At 43.7% G+C, this 15,461-nt stretch overlaps 2 protein-coding genes and 1 pseudogene across 12 annotated transcripts in view; 2 read left to right on the top strand and 1 right to left on the bottom strand.

Annotated features, from left to right (window-relative positions):
• The window catches only part of G3BP1 (G3BP stress granule assembly factor 1), a 34,297-nt gene extending 24,924 nt beyond the window's left edge, over positions 1 to 9,373 (bottom strand). The window contains exons 1-2 of one of the 9 annotated variants that reach the window (XM_063810846.1): positions 9,101 to 9,373; positions 8,494 to 8,666 (exon numbers count right to left, since the gene is read on the bottom strand). The gene's annotated coding sequence lies outside the window, so the exon portion shown is untranslated. Of the gene's footprint in view, positions 1 to 7,725; positions 8,338 to 8,369; positions 9,001 to 9,100 lie in introns of those variants that run through there. The other 8 variants (XM_063810848.1, XM_054684725.2, XM_001169085.5 and 5 more) reach the window with 8 other exon arrangements.
• Positions 8,751 to 14,557, top strand: LOC107974904 (uncharacterized). Of its 3 annotated transcripts, XM_063810849.1 has the most exons (4): positions 8,751 to 8,829; positions 9,634 to 10,097; positions 12,116 to 12,213; positions 14,058 to 14,557. In XM_063810849.1, the coding sequence occupies exons 1-2, from the start codon at positions 8,806 to 8,808 to the stop codon at positions 10,030 to 10,032; spliced, it is 423 nt and encodes a 140-aa protein (XP_063666919.1). In that variant the 5' UTR covers positions 8,751 to 8,805; the 3' UTR covers positions 10,033 to 10,097; positions 12,116 to 12,213; positions 14,058 to 14,557. The 3 variants fall into 3 exon arrangements, 2 of the variants coding, with proteins under 2 accessions (XP_063666919.1, XP_024212552.1); XM_024356784.2 differs by lacking the exon at positions 12,116 to 12,213; XR_001717997.3 differs by lacking the exons at positions 8,751 to 8,829; positions 12,116 to 12,213; positions 14,058 to 14,557 and adding an exon at positions 8,953 to 9,092 and having other exon boundaries at positions 9,634 to 9,769.
• Positions 14,095 to 14,557, top strand: LOC101058111 (large ribosomal subunit protein P1-like; annotated as a pseudogene).
• Positions 14,558 to 15,461: the final 904 nt, after the last annotated feature.

Raw genomic sequence — 15,461 nt, 5'->3', positions numbered from 1 at the left:
GTAGCCAAATGCCTTCATAGCCCATTTTCAGTGCCAGTTTTATAATAAGAAAATATCATATAATAAAAGATTAGTAGAATGTATATAAACCTGCATACAAATCACTAAAAGAGTAACCCAAGAGAAAAACAGGCAAATGAAATGGAGCAGCCAATTCTCAGGAAAGTACTAAATGGACAGCAAACAAAACAGAGTAAGTAACCAGGAAAATGCCATTAATAAAATCACTTCTCACAGGAGATACCTTACAAGAGATGTGCCAAAGTATTAAAATCTCAGTCAACACCAAACATTGGCAACCAAGTAAAAAAAAGAGCCTACAGGACTGCTGAAGATGAAGTCTCAACTGGTACAACCACAGTGGAGAACAATTTTGCATTATCTAATAAAATCAAAAACACTCTGATGAAAATCTAGCAGTTCTCTTCTAGGTACATATACAAAAGAAACTCACCCAAGACAAAACAAACTCACACAAGACAAAAACAAATAACTGCCACCTTATCTGTAAAGTATAACACTGATAACAATCTACATGTCCATCAAATAAGGAATGGATATTAAGTTGTGGTTTATTTGCATTAGGGAAACCTCTATACCTAAGACAACCATATGAGAGCACTTTTAAGATTGAAAACAACTACTATTAATAGTGTCAGGTTAACTGAAGTGAATCAGGACTGTCCCTGGCAAACCAAGACATATGTCACCCTATTTATGCCTGCCAGAAAGCGAGCACATAACTCAAAAACATTATTAAAAAGAAATATCAGTTGCCAAATATGTACTGTGTGATAACGTTACATATATTTAAAAGTGTTTTTAGTATACACAAATACCAGATACCGTACATAGATACACAGGCTGGACATAAAGAGACAAATGGATCCATGAAACAGAATGGAGTTCACTAACATATCCACACGGACAACTATATTTCCAAGAAAAGTGCAAAGACAATTCAGCGGAAAAAGTATACTCTCTTCAACAACTGGTACTGAAACAATTAGATATCATATGGAAAAAAAAAAAAAAAAACAGAACCTCAATTCATGTCTCACACCACATACAAAATTTAACTCAAAATGATTCAGTGTAATCAAAGTGTAAAACCCAAAACTGAACTTCTAAGGTAAACTTGCATGACACTAAGCAAAGATTTTAGACACATCAAAAGCAAATGAAGAAGAAAGCGAATTGATCACGTAGACTGCCTCAAAATTAAAACCATCTGTCCTGCAAACACACCATCAAAAGAATGAAAAGGCAAGCAGGCAAGCCACAGATTAGGAGTAAATATTTGCAAGGCATTTACCTGATTGATTGACTGATTGATTTTTTTTTTTAGAGGGAATCTTCCACTGTCACCCAGGCTGGAGTGCAGTGGCGCTCACCGCAATCTCCACCTCCCAGGTTCAAGCAATTCTCATGCCTCAGTTTCTCAGGCGGCTGGGATTACAAGCACACACCACCACGCCCGACTAATTTCTGTATTTTTAGTAGAGATGAGGGTTCACCATGTTGCCCAGGCTGGTCTCGAACCCCTGGCCTCAAGTGATCCACCTGCCTCGGCCTCCCAAAGTGCTGGGATTACAGGTGTGAGCCACTGCACCCGACCCATATCTCTAATTTTTAAAATACCTCTATCCAGAATATATAAAGTACTCTCATGCCTGTAATCCCAGCACTTCGGGAGGCCGAGGAGGGCAGATCACCCGAAGTCAGTAGTTCGAGACTAGCTTGGCCAACATGGTGAAACCCCATCTCTACTAAGAATACAAAAATTAGCCAGGTGTGGTGGTGGATACCTGTAATCCCAGCTACTCAGGAGGCTGAGACAGGAGAATCACCTAAACCCAGGAGGCAGAGGTTGCAGTGAGCAGAGATGGCGCCACTGCACTCCAGCCAGGGCAACAAGAGTGAAACACTGTCTCAAAACAAAAAAATTAATAATTAAGTAACCAATCCCATAAAATATGAGCAAAAGACTTAAAGATATTTCGCCAAAGAAATTATATGAATGCCAAATGAAAAATGCTGATCACTAGCAATTACAGAAATGCAAATTAAAACCTGTGAGGTACCACTAAACACCTGTCACAACAACTAAAATTAAAAAGACTAACCATACACACTGTTAGCCAACATACTGGCAGAACTGGAACCCCCCAAACATCACTGGTGGCAATGTAAAATGGTACAACCACTGTGGAAAACAGGGAGTTTCTTTAAAAGTTAGGCATACATCTACTACATGATCTAAACATTCCCCTATTAAGCATTTACTCAAGAGAAATAAAGGCGTATACCCATACAAAGACTTGTACACAAAGTTCAGAAGCTTTATTTGTAACAGTCAAAAAGCTGGAAACACACAGCTTTTGCCGTGTTTCAATGCCCACCAACAGGTAAACCAAAAAATTGTGATATGCCTACACAACAGACTAGCACTGAGCAATTAAAAAAAGAACATAATGTATTTACAAAAAAATTCTAAAAAACGCAAAGTAATCTACAGTGATAAAAAGATCAAGGATTTCCTGCAGGGAGAAGGGTGGGAGGAACAAGCAAGAAAGAGGGAAAAGGGACATGAGAAAACTTTTGGGGGTAATGGATAGGTTCACAATCTTGATTGTGGTGATGTTTCGTGGGTATACCTTTTTTTAAGAGTCTCCTGTGTCGCCCAGGCTGGAGTGCGGTAGCATGACCATAGGTCACTGCAGCCTCAAACATCTGGGCTCAAGTAATCCTCTCTGCTGCCTCAGTCTTTTGAGAAGCTGGGATTACAAAAGGTGTCTGAAATTATCAGGCAGTACATTTTAAAAACATGCAGTTTATTGTCAATTATACCTCAATAAAGCTATTTTTAAAAATTCCCCATCAATAAAACAGCCTGGAAAGATGTGAAAAAGATCCCTGGAAGGAAGGGAATGGAAGCCCATATAGAAAAAAAGGAGTCTTAAAGGGCAATGCAAAATGTCAAATGTTAATTCTGAGTACAATAGTATTTAAGTAGTCTTTTTACTTTAATAAAGTTGTCAAAAACACCAAGGAAAAACAGCAAGTGTTTGTGTGTACTAACTTGAGAATACATTAAATTTTTGTAAATTTTGTTTCAGGATTATGTTATGTATTCCAACATTTGATATCTGGTTCTCTAAATCGTGGGAATTTAGAAACAAAATCTTTTCCCAGAACTGGAGTAACATGAATACAGAAGCCAACATCTGTGCTTAGAGCAAGAAAAGTATCAACATCACTGGGCCTATTGTCAATCTATTTTTCCAAACTCTTCGCATTCACCACCTGTCACCTCCCTTCAAAATTCTTCCTGACGCCTCCTTGGAGAAATGGTTGATTCTGGACCTGAGACAGGCAAAATACAAGATGAGCCTGAAATACTTGGTAATTAATGAAAGAAAAAACGTGCTTTTAAAAAACAGAGAAGACAGGGAAGTGTCAAAAGGACAAAGGAGCCAAAAAAAAAAAAAAAAAGCTGGAACAACATGAACAACAAAATAATCTGTGGCCAGCACAGTGGCTCACACCTGTAATCCCAGCACTTTGAGAGGCCAAGACAAGAGGACTGCTTGAGCCCAGGAGTGTGAGACAGCCTGGACGATATTTTATAAAAATATAAAATAAATAATAACCATAAATAAGTAAACATCAGCAAGGATAATTGTGGATTACAACCCAAAGAATAAAATTAATATCCGTGGTCTATAGTGATATAAATGAAAAAAAGAAAAAACATGAAGAATGCACAAATCTTCCTCACAGAAAATTTATACTGTAGAAGGAATGAGGGAAATAAAAAAAATCACCATTAGAACCCCAAAGTAATAATAGCTGCAGACGAGATCCATTAAAATGCTAAAATTAAGGAGGGGAACTTTATTTGCATGGCTTCGAAGCATCTCCCCCAAAATAATAACAGTAGCTTTAATATACGTCCACAAATTCACATTCTCCTCCCTCTAGAAAGTAGAGCCTAATTCCCCTCTCTCCTTGAGTGTGAGCTGGACTTGGTGACTAGCATCTAAGGAATAGTATGTAAAGGGGAAAAAAACACTAACCTGACAGATACCACCTGAACCAAATCATCAGGTTAAATTCAATCAGTTATATATTATGGACCCCCAATCTGATGTGATAAGGGTAATTTCTGTGGTATTCTTCCCCCAAAAATCTGTAACTTCAGTCTAATCCTTAACATCAAATCCAAATGAGATCAAGTGTCATGGTCACGAAAGACAAAAGGAAAGACAGAAACTGACACAGATCAGGAGACTACATACAATGTGGCATCTTGGACTGGATCCTAGAACAGAAAAATGACATTAGTAGAAAAACTAAGGAAATCCAAATAAAGTCTTTCATTAACAGTATTTTATCGATGTTAATTTCTCAGATCTGTTAAATGTACTTCGATTACATAAGATGTTAACAGTGGATAATGGGTATTCAAGACCTCTCTATTGCAACTCTTCCACAAATCTTACTTTATCTCAAAAATACCGTTTTCCTGAAAGAAAAAAAACTTCAGGAATCAGAATACTTAACAACTATCTTTTATCTTAGTGTATCCCTTCCCCACTCCAAAGTTAAAACCTACTCAGGTTCACAATTTTAAAAAATCTTTGTTCTTTCTCATCATGTGAAAAGATATGTTACAGTTAATACTAATGCTCATCCGCAAAATTCTTAAACAGATCAAGACAGGTGGATACACTCCAGGGAAATCTAGGCAACCTCAGTGCAGAAACAAGGGTGTACTTAAGGCACAGCCTATGGCTTTGCATAAACAGCATATGGGAGAAGCCTGCAAGGGCAGGCAGGTGTCACATTCATACATTCCAGATTCAAAATCCCTCTAAGATTTTTTAATTAAGGAAATAAGCTGGCCTATTAGGCCACACGCTTTTCAAAATAGTTCTGACAATTCGGTTTCAGAGCTCCAATTCACTTTTTAGTAAAAGTATGGTAATACCAAAGATGTGTGAAAGCACTCTCTAAATATGCAAAGGGTTACACAAATACATAATGATGCTTTATATAGCCAGTGAAGTTAATAGCCACCAAAGATTACATCCCTACTAAGTAGATGTGTATACCATCCAGGAAGCCAAATTTCTGTCAATCATCTTTAATCTTTACTTTTGATTAAGTACCTAAGATACAACACACATACCAAGAACTTATTACATGACAGACTGGCCACCTCACAGAAGAGGGACTCTATCACAAAGTCGCCTAAAGACCTTATTTACTAAGCTACAGGCTGTGAGGGCAATTTTTTTGAAATTGCTTTCCACCTTGTAAGACAGAATATTAAGACACTATTCGTGTGTGTGAATTATTCCTACTCTTAACCCTATCACCTGGCTTGCAACTTGACCTTCCCAACTAAAGACAGACAGGATGTCCAAGAATACTTTAAAAAAAAAAGTAAATAGCTGATTTCTGAGATATAAAATTATAAACCTAGTGTGCCACCACATTGTGATCACCAACTACATGTAAGATAATAGTTGCTGAATCTAAATTCAACTCCAGGGCTTGTACTGGAGTACTGGAAGGGCAGTACTGCACTACCAGAGATTTTTCCCACTTGCTTTTGACAAATTACTGGGGGGCGGGCGAGGCTTTCCTTTTTTTTTTTTTTTTTTTTTTTTTCGACCTACCTACTTCCACAATTATCCATTCTTCTTTGTAAAGTCAGTAATAGTTTCGTCCAAGGAAGCCAAAGCACAATATAATTAAACAAACATACAATGCCTATTTAAATTCTGAAAGTTAAAAAAAAAATCAATTTGCAAAATGTTAAAAGACCAAGTGGGCAGTTTTATCAGACTGACAAAAATAAAGAAAAAAATATAAAATTGGCTTTAGTCACAAATGTAAGCTTTATGTTAAATTTTATCTTTTAACACTAGCCCCATCAGTCCTAAGGACGATATAAAATTCACAAACTTTTACAAAAACTTAAAACTGCCTTCTGCCGTTCACTTTCTATGCAAAATACTAGAACGAGTGGGAAAAAAAAAACCGTAAGTTACAAAAGAAAAACTGCTCTAAGTAGGTCACAAACAAACATTACCAAAATTTCCTAACGTTCCCCTGGTGCAGTGTCAGCTCAGGAACGGCAAACTGAGTTAAACAAAGAACTGTCTACTTTTCTACCTGTAAGAGGTACAAAAGCTTAGACTTTTGTACCGGTAAGCAGCTCCAACAAAACTGACTTATGACTTGGTAGGGATGTAGGGCAGCCTTGCCAAGCCTTACATTACCACAATTTGCTTCAATTCACTTGTTCCTGATAAATACACAAGTAATCAGTTAGAGCACCAGTTTGTGAAATAATCACGTAATTTTCATGTTCCTGCCCAAGTGATAACCATTTGCCTGAGGCCAAGAACTGTATTTTTTTAATATTTTAAGTAGAAACTAACGAAATTTTCCCTCAATAATGCGTAAGGTAATTTCATTCTATTTTGCCTCAAGCAGTAATAAAATTAGCTGGACTCAAGCTTAAACAGTTTAAATGTAGGTCATTCTAGTGTTTTTCCATTTGACAACTTAAATTGCTCAACTTTAAGTCTAAGTTAAAATGCTAATTCCATAGTTAACCAGTCTGTAAGGGCAAGTAACCGGAATCGCCACACCAGGAAAGTTCCAAGTAAATGTTACTTGGAACATTGTTATAATACTGTTATAGAAACATGTTTATAGAAAGGGTTTCTAGAACACGATTATAGAAATGTTTATGTTTATAGAAGTGTTTCTATAACATAGAAGATTTATTTCACTAAGCCAAGGAGTATGTTGGCTTTTAAATAATCTAAAAGATGGTAACTACTAGAAAAATATAAGCTCTAGTCCCTGAAGAAAAGCATCTTGTTTCTGCATATACACAAGAACCCAGCAGAGTAAATGCTAAATAAACGGAGTGTACACAAACTTTCATCCACAGATCTCGACTGTCACAGTTGTTTTTTCCAACACATCTCCAACACCAGTAATTCATCCAGCATGACACGCTCCACAGAGGTCAAACGTATACTGTAACTGGGCGCCAACCTTTCCATTCCAATTCCGTATTTTAACCCACAGATGCTAGTGAGATCTTAAACTCGTCGCTTTGCACCTCATTCCCTTCAACTATAAAGTGAATCTTCTCAAGGTCTTTCTGCAGAAGTCTCCTCCAATTAAAAAAAAAAGTAGAGAAAAAAAAATTCAACGTCTAAAACCGGAGCCTAACTTCCCGCTGGCGGGAATTTCCCATCAGCAATCTGAGTTTCAAACCCGATGAGGAACACAGTCCATGTTCATTTGCACTTACTCATCGTTTTCCCTACTTTTTTCCAGAAGCTACGGTGGCGGCACATCTACCCAGGGCCTGTACAAGTACACGTAGAAAGGAAGCCCAAACCCTTTTCCTTTGTCACATTCCCACTTCCAACCCTTGTCTCCCTGGAAGCCCAGAACTAGCCCAAGTACAAATGCCGCTGCAGCCTTCTCGGCAGGTGGCCTTTTGAGGCTGATGCTGCCCCGAGGGACAAGTGCTCTGGGGGCAAAGACTAAAAACAGGCTTGGGAAGCGGGTAGCTCGGAGTCAGAGGGTCCGGCGTCAACAAATCCCCGCCCTTCCCGTGCGTGCCTGTGACCCTGCTCTCCAAACCCGTGCCTTGGGCCGCTAAGGAAGGAGGATAGCCGTACCCACCTCGCCAGTTCACTGCAAGAATCAAATGAAAGGCAGAAAAGTGGCTCCGCACAGTGCCGGACACACAGTGAGGGCGTGGAAAGAACATTGGTTGTTACTACCACTCCGTGCACTCGCTGCTCCCTCTTTGCTCTCTGCAAAACCGAAGGCACTTCTGCGACGCGCGGACCGCAAGACTCCAATCAGACTTTAGTGCTGCCCCCACCCTAAACGAAAGCCTCCTTCTGGTCCGAACCGACTGGATCCCTTGGCCAGGGGAGGAAAAGACGTCGCGGGCGCGTGGCGGAGAGGGTGGCGGGCGGGAAACGCTGGGCGCGGGACCCCTGGCCCCAGAGACCGCCCTGGGGCCCAGGCGGCGGCCGCGGCTTACTCCTGCCCCGCGAGGCCGTTGGACGCAGCACGCGCACGCGGCGGACACGGCCACGCGCCCCAGCCGGGAGGGGAGGGGGAGCGAGGAGCCGCCGCGCGCCCGTCCGTCCGCCGCGCGCGCCTGCGGCCGTTGGGGTGGGGGTGGGGGTGGGGGTGGGGGTGGGGGACGCGACTGGCGCGGCCGCCGCGAGCGCCACTCAGACTTCTCCCTCTCACAAGTGCTGCGGCTCGGCTTAGTCCTCTGGCCTCCCTGCCCCGCCCACACCCCGGCGTACCTACGCGGCTGAGCTGGAGAGGAACTAGCTCTGCACCACAGCACCAAGGATGGCACAAACCCCTCACGCAACTGCGCCCGCACACACGCGTGCTCCGCCGCCGGTCTATATAACTGCCACTCACCCTAACTTGTTGCGGCCAGGTCGGGCGACCGGATGACCAATCCCGACCGCATCCTCCAGGCTCTTCGAACAGTAATTGGGCACTGACTCGGGGATGAAGGCGTGGCTCTTGATTGGCTTTGACTCATGCCTATGAGACTGTGAGGATCTCGTTTCCCTAGTAACAGATCGGCACTAAGAGAGACCAATAACCGAAAAGTACAATAGAAAGGCGAGTGAGCAGTTCTTTGACTGATACTCAAAGTAGCCAATAAATGTGTGGGGCTGCTCTTATTCGTTAACACGTCTTCCCCTGGGCGGAGATCCGTTTTCCATGCAGGAGCGGTTGCGCCACAAGGTGGGGCCCGTGTACTTTGGGGAAGTAAACCCCTAGCAACTAGGAGGCGGGCGTCCGAGAGGCCAAGACAGCCTGTGGCCAATCGCAACGCCGGAAGGAGCTGATAGACACGGAGGTTGCTCTGCTCGGAAGAGACCGAGCCCCAGGGCCGCCGTGCCCTCTGGGCGGTTGTGAGGCTGTGCAGCCTGCGGCTTCTGCCCTCTTTCTTTCCCTGACTGGTTGGGTCTGGTCTCCGAGGCCTGTAGCCCGCCTTTTCCGCATAGGTTTGTACCTGGCGAACCAAGTAGTAAAGTTTCCCGGGTTGTTTTCTTCTTATTACAACTTTTTCTTACGTGCGGCCGCCAAGGGCCTTGCTGCTCTTACCATTACTCAGCACTGCTGCGGGGCAGAGGAAGAAGGGTCGTTCCTGCGCCGCGCGCAGGCTGCCGCCGGAAGGTCGCCGGTGGAAGGCCTTGAGAGTGCGCCCTTCCGCCAGGCGCTTCTAGGCGGGCGCTGGGAGGCGGCCGCGGGCGTGTGGCGAGGCTCCCTTTGTGGCAGCTGAGGCACGGTGGTCCGCGCGTGCTCCAGTGGAGCGTGGGCCCTCGCATCACGTCCCGAGCTGCACCACTATTGTTCAGCCTCGAATTGCCGCGGGTGGGGGCTTATTCTCGTCGCTACGCCTTTAAAAGGCAACTCGTCCCCTCCTCCTGGCGTTTCAGGCACTGGCGGGGCCACAACTCGAGGCTGGCCGGCCCTATTTCTATGGAAATAGCTTTGGTTCCCAGCCGTCCGGCACAGACACGCCCCGGTTTGTTCTCGTTCCAGGCATGTGACCAGGGTCTCCCGCGGAGTTTTGCTGAGAATTTTGGAAATGAAGCATGTGGAGCGCCTGTGTCGGGGAAGAGAGGCCGAGCTGAAGGAGCACGGGCGCCGGCCTCGGCCTCTGGGGAGCCGGGCCCGCTCGCCTCCCTGCGCGGGGCTAGCCCGAGCCTGGAACTCGGGAGGCCCAGGAGCGAAGTGAAAGCCCCTTCTGGTCCCCCAGGGCTCCACTCCCGCAGCAGCCCGGCTCCGTCGGCGTCAGTGGAGCCCCAGGCCTGGGTCCGAGATGAGCGAGACGCTGCTCTGGCTCGCGGTCGCCCGAGCGCTCCCAAAACCAGGGAACAGGCCCCAGGAGAGAAGCCCCTAGAAGTTTCCTGGAGCAGGGAGTCTCCTGTATCCTGTTAGCTCTGCAAAGGAATCTGGACTTTATTCTGAGGGCCTTGGAGAACCCCTGCAAAGTTTTTTAAAAGGTGGGCTAAGAGATTGGCATTTCACAACATGACTCTCCGAATTGAAACACTAATAAGAGAAGATTGGCGAAATTTAACATTTACAGATTAGTAATTTAACCCAGGTGACTCGCGATGAGGGACATGGCTACCCTTCACTTTTGGAGGGAGTTTTAAGTGATACAGATCTTTTTGCCAAGCAATTTTTTTTTTTTTTTTTTGAGACGGACGTCGCTCTGTCGCCCTGGCTGGAGTGCAATGACGTGATCTCGGCTCACTGCAACCTCCGCCTCCTGAGTTCAAGCGATTCTCCTGCCTCAGCCTCCCTAGTAGCTGGGATTACAGGCGCGCGCCACCAGGCCCGGCTAATTTTTTTGTATTTTTAGTAGAGACGGGGTTTCACCATGTTGGCCAGGCTGGTCTCGAACTCCTGACCTCAGGTGATCCGCCTGCCTCGGCCTCGCAAAGTGCTGAGATTAACAGGCGTGAGCCACCGCGCCCAGCAGCAATTTAAAAATCTAATAAAATTGTGTATATCCCCCAAAACAATAATGTCACTTGGTTGATAGCCACATTTGTTTACAAAGGCATGTGCCAAGACTTTCACTGCAGCTTTGTCAGCATTGCTAGAAGATTTAAAACCCGAACACTTAATGTTCATCAATTGATAAGCTGTTTAACAGTGATATACACGTAATATAGAATATTATGCAGCATGCCGGGCGCGGTAGCTCACGCATGTAATCCCAGCATTTTGGGAGGCCGAGGTGGGTGGATCACCTGAGGTCAAGAGTTTGCGCGACCAGCCTGAGCAACATGCGAAACCCCGTCTCTACAAAACAAATTCAAAAACTAGCCGGACGTGGTGGCACACGCCTGTAATCCCAGCACTTTGGGAGGCTGAGGTGGGAAAATCACTTGAGCTCAGAAAGCAGAGGTTGCGGCAAGCGGAGATCTGCACTCCAGCTTGGGCACCAAAGTAAGACTCTGTCTCAAAAAAAAAAGAAAAAAAGAATTTCGTCTTAAAAAAAAAAAAACTCTGCAGAGTTACTAATAGTCATTGCAGAATTGTTTGTAGTAGAAAGAGCCAGAAAACAACCGAAATATCTGGCTGAATGAAACTGGTTAGGTAGAGCACTACAAAACAGTATACTTACAGTAGACTGTCATGCAGCCATACAGAAAATGGGGTAGATCTACTTGTATAGTTATAGAGCAGTCGCCAAGAGATATCAGTAAATGAAGGAAGCAAAGTGCAGAATAATGAGAAAAGTATTCCTGGGTTTGTATAATAAAGGAAGAGGGATAGCATGGGGTGATTATGTCCATTAAGACATATGTATTGCTTTAGTTATCTTCACTACACATTTGTTCCCATATGTTTTTGCTGTTGTACATGCACAGCTTATGTATGGAAGGAGTCACAAGAAAATGTTAATGAATATTAATGATTGCTAAGGGAGACGAACTTTGTCTAGGACAGCAGAGTCTTAGTTTTCACTGTGTGCCCTATAGTACTGTGTGATTTTTTTTTTTTTTTTTTTTTTTTTTGAGACAGGGTCTCACTCTGTCACCCAGCAGGAGTTCAGTGGCACAATCATAGCTCACTGTGACCCCGAGCTGCTGGGCTCAAGCAATTCTCTCGCTTCAGCCTCCCCAGTAGCTACAGGCCTGCATCATTGTACATAGCTAATTTTTTTTTTTTGTAGAGACAGGGTCTCAGTTTGTTGCCCAGGTTGATGTCAAATTCCTGGCCTCAAGTAGTGCTCCTGCCTCAGCCTCCCAAAGTGCTGGGATTATAGGTGTGAGCCACCATGCCTGGCTGTGTGATTTAAAAAAAAAAAAAAAAAAGCCTGTATTATTATTTTAATTAGTGTTAGGTATAGATTTTAATAGTGATATGAGGAACTATAATATAGAAATTTTGATCTTTAAAACAAAAGGGATGTAATACATTAGCCCTTGTAGGTAGGTATATGAGAGGGGTGTTTTGGGGAGGTTTTCTTGTTTTTGAGACAAGGTCTCGCTCTGTCACCCAGGCTGGAGTGCACTAGCAAGATCACAGTTTACTTCAGTCTCAACCTCCTGGGTTCAAGTGATCCTCCTACCTCAGCTTCCCAAGTAGCTGGGACCACAGGTATGTATCACCAAGCCCACCTAATTTTTTAAATTTTTGTAGCGATAAGGTATCACTGTGTTGCCCAGACTGGACTTGAACTCCTGGGCTCAAGCAATCCTCCAACCTCAACCTCCCAAAGTGCTGGGATTACAGGCGTGAGCCACTTCACCCAGCCTTACAAGAGGTTTTGAAAATGAGGTATCCACGTTTTAATTCACCTCCCCAAAAACTGCTAACCTCTTTGCCTTTTGCTCCTTACCATGCAAAGATCATACAAAGATCCAAGCCAGGTGTGGTGGCTCATGCCTGTAATCCCAGCACTTTGGGGGGCTGACGCGGATGGATCACTTGAGGCCAGGAGTTTGAGACCAGCCTGCCCAACATGGTGAAACCCCACTTCTACTAAAAATACAAAAATTAGCCAGGTGCCTGTAATCAGTTGCAGCTACTCGGGAGGCTGAGGCAGGAGGATTGCTAGAACCTGGGAGGCAGAGGTTGCAGTGAGCCAAGATTGTGCCACTGCACTCCAGCCTGGGCGACAGAGCAGGACTCCACCTCAAAAAATAAATAAATAAAATAAAATAAAAATAAATAAATAAAATAAAATCATACAAAGATCCAAAGAGGCCCTTTACTGGCTTAGAAAGACATGCCTAATTGCATTCCTCCCTTCTTTGGCATTGTCTCTTGGCAAATACATCACCTCCTCAGACTCTGTGGAGCACTGACCGTGCGCCAGGTACCTTGCTAATATTCTTTCCAAGAACGATCTCATTTAATATTCACAACATCCCTATTTCCTATTTCTCAAGTATGAAAACAGGCTCAGAGAGGGAAACAACTTGCCCTTGGTCACATAGCTAGGGCTAGAAGCTGGGACTCTCTGACTTCAAGTCCATGTTCTTTTACCCACTCTCAATACTGCCCAGAGAAGGAAGATACAGTTATGAATACAGAAAAGGGGCATATTCTTCTCAGAAACCCCTGAAAGGCTGGGGCTTTTCCTTCAATATCTCAGGCATGACACCAGATAATGCTGCATAGACAAATTTCCAAGTGATTTGAGAGTTCTGGAGTCCATGGCAAATCTTGATCATCTGCAGCCAAAGCTCTTTGCAGAAGGTTCTTTGCTGCACACTCTGGTACCACATATTAGAAGTCCTCACTTTCTGTGGCTTAGAAGAGGAATAAATAGCATATATATCAAGCACCTATTATGTGACAGTCACAGTGCTAGTTACAGTTTTTCAAGTCATCCTTACAAAAACTCTATGAAGTATTAACTCTTTTACAGATGTAGAAACTATGGCTCAGAAAGGCTAAATGACTGGCCTATAGCTGGAAGGGGGCAGAGCTCAGAATCAGACTCAGGTTTATGTCACTTGGAATTCAAAGCCCAATAAGGAAAAAAGAAACAAGAATAAAATATACATAAGACCTCATCTAAGGCCAGGCCCAGTGGCTCAGGCCTGTAATCCCAGCACTTTGGGAGGCCGAGTTGGGCAGATCACTTGAGGCCAGGAGTTCAACACTAGCCTGGCCAACATGGTACAACCCCGTCTCTACTAAAAATACAAAAAATACCGGGTGTGGTGATGCATGCCTGTAATCCCAGCTACTCAGGAGGCTGAGGCAGGAGAATCGCTTGAACCCAGGGGGTGAAGGTTGCAGTGAGCTGAGATTGTGCCGCTGCACTCCAGCCTGGGTGACAGAGTGAATGAGACTGTCTTAAAAAAAAAAAAAAAAAACTAATCTAATCTTCAAACAGCTCATTTCAACAGATAGGGAAACCAAAGCAAAAAGAAGTTAAATAATTGTTCAATCATGACATTGTGAAAAATGATACTTTGCCCCTTCCTCAGTTGCCACCAAGGTGCTTGGTCCTTCCAAGGAAGCTAAGGCCACATTGGGGTGAGGCCATCACTTCATCCAGCGACTAGCACCACCTCTGGCAATGTCAGCCCCACACTCGCCCGCGCCACGGCCTCCATCTCCGAGCTTGCCTGCATCTACTTGGCCCTCATTCTGCACGATGACGAGGTGATCATCATGGAGGTTAATATCAATACCCTCATTAAAGCAGCCAGTGTAAATGTTGAACCTTTTGGCCTGGCTTGTTTGCAAAGGCCCTGGCCAACGTCAACATTGGAAGCCTCATCTGCAATGTAGGGGCTGGTGGACCTGCTCTAGCAGCTGGTGCTGCACCAGCAGGAGGTCCTGCCCCCTCCATTGCTGCTGCTTCAGCTGAGGAGAAGAAAATGGAAGCAAAGAAAGAAGAATCTGAGGAGTCTGATGATGACATGGGCTTTGGTCTTTTTGACTAAACCTGTTTTATAATGTGTTCAATAAAAAGCTGACTTTACTGCTGTTGGTCTTGCCCATAGTTTGGGAATGTGCTCTGCAAAAATGGTCTCAGTTTTGTAATGTTGGCTTTTAACCTATTCTGCCATGACACAGGCTGGTTTTGCCTGCCACCGTTGCCTGATGTGAGATCTTGGACAATCCTGATGCCAACAAGAAGGCACCTCATGGTACAGTGTTGAAAGCTGAAGTGGGGTGGCAGGAGGAAGGATCAGAGCAGATGCTTTGTCCAAGTTACGTATAAACTTGATAATTATCAAGTATTATAAACTTAATAGAGCCACCATGCCCAATTTTTAATTGTGGTAAAACATACAGAACATAAAATTCCTCTTTCTAACCATTTTTAAGTGTATAATTCAGTGGCATTAAGTATATTCACAATGTTGTACAAGCATACTCAGAGTTCTTAACTGTTGTCAACTAATCAAAAAATATTTTGAATACTTTAGGAACTGAAGTTATCAAGTTTATAATACTTGATATAAATATCAAGTTTATAATAAGTGATAAACTACACTCTTTATACTGATAGACTACACTGGAGGTGGAGGGTAATACAGACTTCAGCTTTAGAAAGCCTCCTGGGTAATTACCCTATACAACCCTGCCTAAGAATTTTGACCTATGCTGAATGTTGACTGCTACATCCCAAGGTTGTAAAGCAACAAGACCTAGCTATGTAGTGTCTCAACAAATGCTTGGAAGTTTTACAGTAACACTGAAGGAGTACAGAAACTAAACCATTAAGGTCCCCAGTTACACAAAGTGGATAAAACAAGATTCAAACCTGTGTTCCAAAAACTAAGAGCTTTTTTTGTTTGCCAATTAATAATAGCATGAATGGAAATTTTGACTTTTCAGGCTTGGATTTATATAATAAACTGTGGGTATTGTGTGTTCAG

The sequence above is a fragment of the Pan troglodytes genome, chromosome 4, assembly GCF_028858775.2.
Source record: "Pan troglodytes isolate AG18354 chromosome 4, NHGRI_mPanTro3-v2.0_pri, whole genome shotgun sequence".
Lineage (NCBI taxonomy): Eukaryota > Metazoa > Chordata > Mammalia > Primates > Hominidae > Pan > Pan troglodytes.
Note: the sequence above shows the minus strand (reverse complement) of the source record. Positions and strands in the feature narration are given on the sequence as shown.

Bases quoted from the DNA above. Each gene is read 5' to 3' on its own strand.
- LOC107974904 (XM_024356784.2), top strand. From the start codon at position 8,806: ATGCAGGAGCGGTTGCGCCACAAG. The intron at 8,830-9,633 runs GTGGGGCCCGTG...TTCTCGTTCCAG, and splicing joins AGGAGCGGTTGCGCCACAAG to GCATGTGACCAGGGTCTCCC.